The following is a 6,050-nucleotide window of genomic DNA, read 5'->3' as shown; positions in this document are numbered from 1 at the left end:
AAACAGACGTGTGTGTAAATCCGCTCATTAGTCGAAGGAGCTGAACCAAAGCAACAATATTATTAATGTAATATCACTTTTAAAAAATAAAGAGGAGAGAAAGGAGGTGTTTATGTTTTTAAGGAGGATAAAATATGAATAACTCAGAGGTTTTCTTTTTTTAACTAGTCCCAAGCTTCCTGAAAATGTTCAAATTCCACTAAAACACGAATATAGTTGAGCTTTGCTTCATTTATCAGCTTCAGGGAAGTGGCAGAGCTGCTCTCCTGCTTAAATTAGATGTTAGACGCTCCTCCACAAGTGGCGTAGTGTGATCTATCTTTAGAGACGTGAGCTACACACTCCTCACACTTCACCAGCAGCCAGACTCAACAATATAAACTCTGATTCATCTGCATACATCAGTCATGGCCTTTTCCTGATGGACAGTTTCAACATCTTGCATTAAAACGCTCGGCCGTAGAAAACGTTAAACTGTAAGAAGGAGGAAAACGTTCAGTGGTGGGAGTGAACGTTTTAAAATGCAGACAAACACACACACACACGTACACACACACACACACACACACACAGAAGCAGCTGGGCTATGATCCATCCAGCAGGGAGGAGCGTTCTGATTGGTGGAGAGAGCTGCTCGTAACGGTGGTCGTCACCTGTTTCTTCAGACAGCTGCTGCGTTCAAACTTTACTACGTTTCTACGACCACTTTTAGTGCAAAGTGATTTTGTGTCTCATTTCAGTAACAATAAGATAAGATCAAATAAGATAAGATCAAATAGATTAGAATTAGAATTAAATAGATAGAATGATTAAAGATAGAATTCGTGTCACAGAAATAGAAGAAATTAAATATTCATTGGACTTTAAAAGTTAAAACATCATAGATTTTCTCGAGGGTTATTCGCTGGAATCCATATTTGAGCTAAAGACCAGATCTATAGGATGAAAGTGACTGAGGTGATAAAAGTGAATGAGAGTATGTTCTAAATGAAAAGATGATCTGCAGCCGCAGCTCTAAATACACCATCATTGGTTCAGAAGCTATTTGAGGACGTTGACAGCATTGTCTCCGTCCCCCTCCTGCCACATGACACTGTGTGAGCTGAATCATGGTGGCTCCTCTCCGGGCCCAGTGGCCAGTTGCTTCCTTCAGTCTGTGGCAGCAGCTGCTCCAGTCGAGGCCTGCGCTGTGATTCGGCCCAGTCGGATTCCTCCGGAGCTGCAGCGGGCAGGGGGCTATATTTAGAGCGGGACAGGATTAAATGTCAGGGTCTTCACACCGGGAACCTTTTCTCTGCTCTCCCTTTTCCAGCCAGGACCGACTGCCAGCAGGACCTGTGGCCGTCACCTCCTTCCTCTCTCCACAGACCCCTCGTTCGCCTGCCGTGTCCCCTCCTGACGCACCATGGACCCCAACGCCATCAAGGAGGAGCTGCGCCTGTTTCAGAGCACGCTGCTCCAGGACGGGCTGAAGGAGCTGCTGAATGAGAACAAGTTTGTGGACTGCACCCTGAAGGTGGGCGACCGCAGCTTCCCCTGCCACCGGCTGATCATGGCCGCCTGTAGCCCCTACTTCAGGGAGCTCTTCTTCACAGAGGACGGCAAGGAAGTGGAGAACACCAAGGAGGTGGTCCTGGAAGACGTCAATCCCTCCATCCTGGACATGATCGTCCAGTACCTCTACTCGGCCGAGATCGATCTCACAGACGACAACGTTCAGGATATAATCGCTATGGCGAACAGGTTCCAGATCCCTTCTGTGTTCACCGTGTGCGTGAACTACCTCCAGAAGAAGATGTCCCTGATCAACTGCATGGCCATTTTCAGGATGGGCCTGGTGCTCAACTGTCCCAGGCTCGCCGTGGCCGCACGCAATTACATCGCTGACCGCTTCGAGGCCCTCTACAAAGACCAGGAGTTCCTCAGGCTCGCCCCCCATGAACTCTTCGCCATCATCGGTGGCGACTCGCTGAACGTGGAGAAGGAGGAGCTGGTGTTCGAGGCCGTCATGGCCTGGGTCCGCCACGAAAAAGACAAGCGCATCAATGTCCTGAAGGACGCTTTTGACTGCATCCGCTTCCGTCTGCTCCCGGAGAAGTACTTCAAAGACCGAGTGGAGACGGATGACATCATCAAGGCCGACCCGGAGCTGCAGAAGACGATCCAGGTCATCAGGGACGCCTTCAAGGGGAAGCTCCCGGAGAAACCCCTGAAGAAGGAAGGGGAGGAGGGAGCCGACAAGGAGGAAGGTGAGGAGGAGGACAGCCCGTTCCCCGGGTTCCTGAATGAAAACCGCAGACACGGCATGTTTACCCGTGACTTCATCGTCATGATCAACGACGCGGCGGCGGTGGCGTATGACGTCAACGAGAACGAGTGCTTCCTGGCGGCCATGTCGGAGCAGGTGCCTCGTAACCACGTGAGCCTGGCGTCACAGAAGAACCAGCTCTACATCATCGGCGGACTGTTTGTGGACGAGGAGAACAAGGACGTGCCTCTGCAGTGTTACTTCTACTTGGTGAGCAGCTCCTTCGTCCAAACTCTGGAGAAGAAGCTGAAGAAGACTTCGGCAAATCTTGATGAGAAGATAGAGATCACTCTCGTATCTTAAATTAACCATCACACGTACCTTTAATACGAAGCTGTCGTCATTGGATAGACCCTTTCAAACATTGGGAATACAAAGCATTTATGAAAAAGAAGCAGGGTGAACGCGATAAGTGTGTGTGATTATTTATTCACCACACAACTCACAGCAGTTATTTTAAACTAAATTAAATATAAACCCAGTGCAGTAAAAGTTCTGAGGCGTCATCATCAACTGATCAGCAAAACCGACAAGCAACCAAAATCTGAGATTCTTCAGGATGCATCTAATTCTCAATAAAACTGAATCTTAGTTTTTCTATTATTAAGAAATGTCCCAACATGTTTCTCCTCTTAAGTAAATATGAAACTAGTAGGTCTGTCTCAAAGATGTGTGAGAATAATCTTTCATCCTTTATTTCGGACGATTCTCCTACGAGAATAATTGGATATTTCTTTAGTATTTAACAGCCTGATCAATAAGTTGATAGCATGTAGGACGGTGATTCACTTCCTTCCTTACGAGGAGACAAAGAGCTAATGGCCACTAAGAGGGTGTTTTATTGTGTTTATTATTATCGTCTCTCTCTCTCTCTCCAGTTGGACCAGCTCACCTCTGACTGGGTCGCTCTGCCGCCCATGCCCTCCCCCAGGTGCCTCTTCAACATCGGAGAGAGCGAGAACCTGCTGTTCGCCGTGGCTGGAAAAGACCTGCAGACCAACGAGTCTCTGGATTCTGTCATGTGCTACGATGTGGAGTCAGTGTTCTCTCCTCCCTCCTTCCATGCGTCTTACTTTCTGTCTGAATCAGCCGATAATTAACTGCAGGAAGAGAGAGCGTCTTCAAAAAGTAAAGATGTGTAGTTCAGGTTTAATGAACCATGATGTGATCTCAGCTGCTGTGGTTGATGGTTCAGTCATTATCGACACATTCAGATTGATTTGGCTCATGATCACATGTATGAAGCATGTTCCAGACTAAAGAGCCTCTAGTGACGGTGTGACCTCCTTTCTTCAGGAAGATGAGGTGGAGTGAGAGCAAGAAACTTCCTCTGAAGATCCACGGCCACGCTGTCCTCTCCCACGGAGGACTGGTCTACTGCCTCGGAGGAAAGACGGACGACAAGTGAGTGTGTCTGTGTCTGTGTGTGTGTGTGTGTGTGTGTGTGTGTGTGTGTGTGTGTGTGTGTGTGTGTGTGTGTGTGTGTGTGTGTGTGTGTGTGTGTGTGTGTGTGTGCGTGCGTGCGTGCGTGCGTGCGTGCGTGTGTGTGCAGCAGCTGTTTGTCGTATATCACAATTCCACTGCTGCCGTCCATGATGATCTGACATGTTACTACCAGGGACTTTTAAAGATGGAGGACGCCTCCTCCGTGTTAGTGAATGGGACATGGACCAAATGTCAAATATGTTATATTGAAGAGTTGTTATTCTTCTTCTCCGCAGCAAAGCTCTCAATAAGATGTTTGTGTACAACCACAAACAGTCGGAGTGGAGGGAGCAGGCGGCCATGAAGACGCCCAGAGCCATGTTCGGAGCCGTCGTCCATGACGGCAGGATCGTGGTCGCCGGGGGGGTCAACGAGGAAGGACTCACTGCGACGTGTGAAGCCTACGACTTCGCAACAAACAAGTAGGATTCTGCTTCCAACTTTCTTTTCTCTTCTTAGTCTGGTTAGGACATTTTATTTGTTAAACCAGTTATTTAATAATCATGTTTCCTGTTGTACCTTTTATGATGAAAAGTTATTCTATAAAGTATTTCGATAAAGTTTTATAATAAAACAAATTCTTTATAATGAAATATATAGTGTATATAATGAAAAAAACTGTTTCAGCATTAAATCATTATGTCTTATTTATTTATTCAATATAACCTTGGTCGCTTTGAGCCTCCGTATTTTGTGTCTCATCCACTAAATATAAAAGGCTGAATTTCAGTGAATACACCAAAGTTCAAAAGACGCAGTGAAGGCTCCATCTTCCACTTGACCTTCTCTGAATGCCACCTCTCCTCAGGTGGGAGACCTTCACAGAGTTTCCCCAGGACCGGAGCTCCGTCAACCTGGTGAGCACCGGTGGCGCTCTGTTCGCGGTGGGCGGCTTCGCCATGATCCAGATGGAGAACAAGGAGGTGGCTCCCACAGAGGTCACTGACGTCTGGCAGTAAGTCTGAGTTCTGGGTCTGATGTCTCCTCTGTGTTGTTGTGCTGGATCTGACTCTGCTGTGTCTGTCCTCAGGTACGAGGACGATAAGAAGCAGTGGAGCGGGATGCTGAGGGAGATGCGTTACGCTGCCGGCTCCTCCTGCGCCTCCATGCGCCTCAACGCCGCCAGGATGGCCAAGCTGTAAACAGACTCGCTGCAGAAACCTCCTCCTCCTCCTCCTCCTCCTCCTCCTCCTCTCTCCTTCCATCTTATCCCTGTCAAGTTGACCTTTGACACTGAACTCAAACATTTCTTATCTGCACTGTAAACACTCGGCTCTGCACCGTCCCCACAGTATCAGAAGAGAAGCCCCAGTTTAGATGAAACCTCGCAGCTCTGTTTACGTCCTTTCTAGCTCTTCTTTTGTAAAATAAACTTCTTTGATTGTTTTGATTTCGTCTCATCTATAAAAATCATAAAAATCATAAAACACACCTGCACTGTGTAGATTCTTTGTCCTTTTAGGTAAACAAGGAAGTGGGTTTACAGCAGGTTTAGTCTCTGTATTTTAAACCCAGGTTGATAATATTCAAACACGTCACACACTCATTCATGTGTGTGTCAACAACTCTGCAGGTCGTAGAGAGAGGAGTGAGCTAACTCGCTGCACTTTTAACTTCACTGTGTTTTCATTGGTGCTAAAAGTGAATAATTAGGGTTAAAAAGGAGAAGCAAGTTGTTATTTGATGCACGATTCTGGATCCTGATCCAACATCATGATCCAGGATGTGGCCGCAGCAGCAAATCTAGATCTGCACCATAAATCACAAGTGTATTTTGTGAGACATTAATGTGATGAAGAGGAAGAGGAGGAAGGAGAAGCTCCATGTGTTGTTGTTGAGCCCCATGAGACAAACTGTGATTTGTGAATCTCGGCTACACAAATAAAGTTTATATGTTTCATACGTGTCTAATATAAGATAAATTCTGTCACCAGTTCTTTCACATAACTAAGAACAAGTCCAGAACAATACGCTGCGTCGGGACGAACATGACGGATCCCCAGAATATCTTCTGTCTTGTAGGATCCTTGGCTGAGGTAAATGTGACAGCAAAGGAATTTGATTGAAAATGGGTGGATTCCTAGTTGAAGAACATACGTCTGTGTTCAGGGTTTAAAACACTTCATGACACAATGTGTAATCTGAAACCAGGGCCTGTCTGTGCCAGATTCAGGTAATGACCTGGTGAATCTGTTACTGGACTTCACCTCAAACCAGATCTGAGCAGAATCTTTCAAAACACAGAACCGACCCTTGC

At 46.7% G+C, this 6,050-nt stretch overlaps 1 protein-coding gene across 1 annotated transcript; it reads left to right on the top strand.

Annotated features, from left to right (window-relative positions):
- Window positions 1-1,293: 1,293 nt before the first annotated feature.
- LOC117774479 (kelch-like protein 41b) lies at window positions 1,294-5,224 on the top strand. The gene is made up of 6 exons (XM_034606947.1): window positions 1,294-2,518; window positions 3,187-3,344; window positions 3,605-3,712; window positions 4,030-4,215; window positions 4,602-4,748; window positions 4,824-5,224. The coding sequence occupies exons 1-6, from the start codon at window positions 1,406-1,408 to the stop codon at window positions 4,933-4,935; spliced, it is 1,824 nt and encodes a 607-aa protein (XP_034462838.1). The 5' UTR covers window positions 1,294-1,405; the 3' UTR covers window positions 4,936-5,224.
- Window positions 5,225-6,050: the final 826 nt, after the last annotated feature.

The sequence above is a fragment of the Hippoglossus hippoglossus genome, chromosome 2 (genome assembly GCF_009819705.1).
Source record: "Hippoglossus hippoglossus isolate fHipHip1 chromosome 2, fHipHip1.pri, whole genome shotgun sequence".
NCBI lineage: Eukaryota > Metazoa > Chordata > Actinopteri > Pleuronectiformes > Pleuronectidae > Hippoglossus > Hippoglossus hippoglossus.
The sequence above is the reverse complement of the archived record's forward strand: the minus strand, read 5'-3'. Positions and strand labels throughout refer to the sequence as shown.

What these genes read in the sequence shown, in the direction of transcription:
- LOC117774479 (XM_034606947.1), top strand. Translation starts at nt 1,406, where the DNA reads ATGGACCCCAACGCCATCAAGGAGGAGCTGCGCCTGTTTCAGAGCACG. An exon ending in GTCATGTGCTACGATGTGGA is followed by an intron (nt 3,345 to 3,604) that starts GTCAGTGTTCTC and finishes TCCTTTCTTCAG; the next exon opens with GAAGATGAGGTGGAGTGAGA. An exon ending in GAGGTCACTGACGTCTGGCA is followed by an intron (nt 4,749 to 4,823) that starts GTAAGTCTGAGT and finishes GTCTGTCCTCAG; the next exon opens with GTACGAGGACGATAAGAAGC.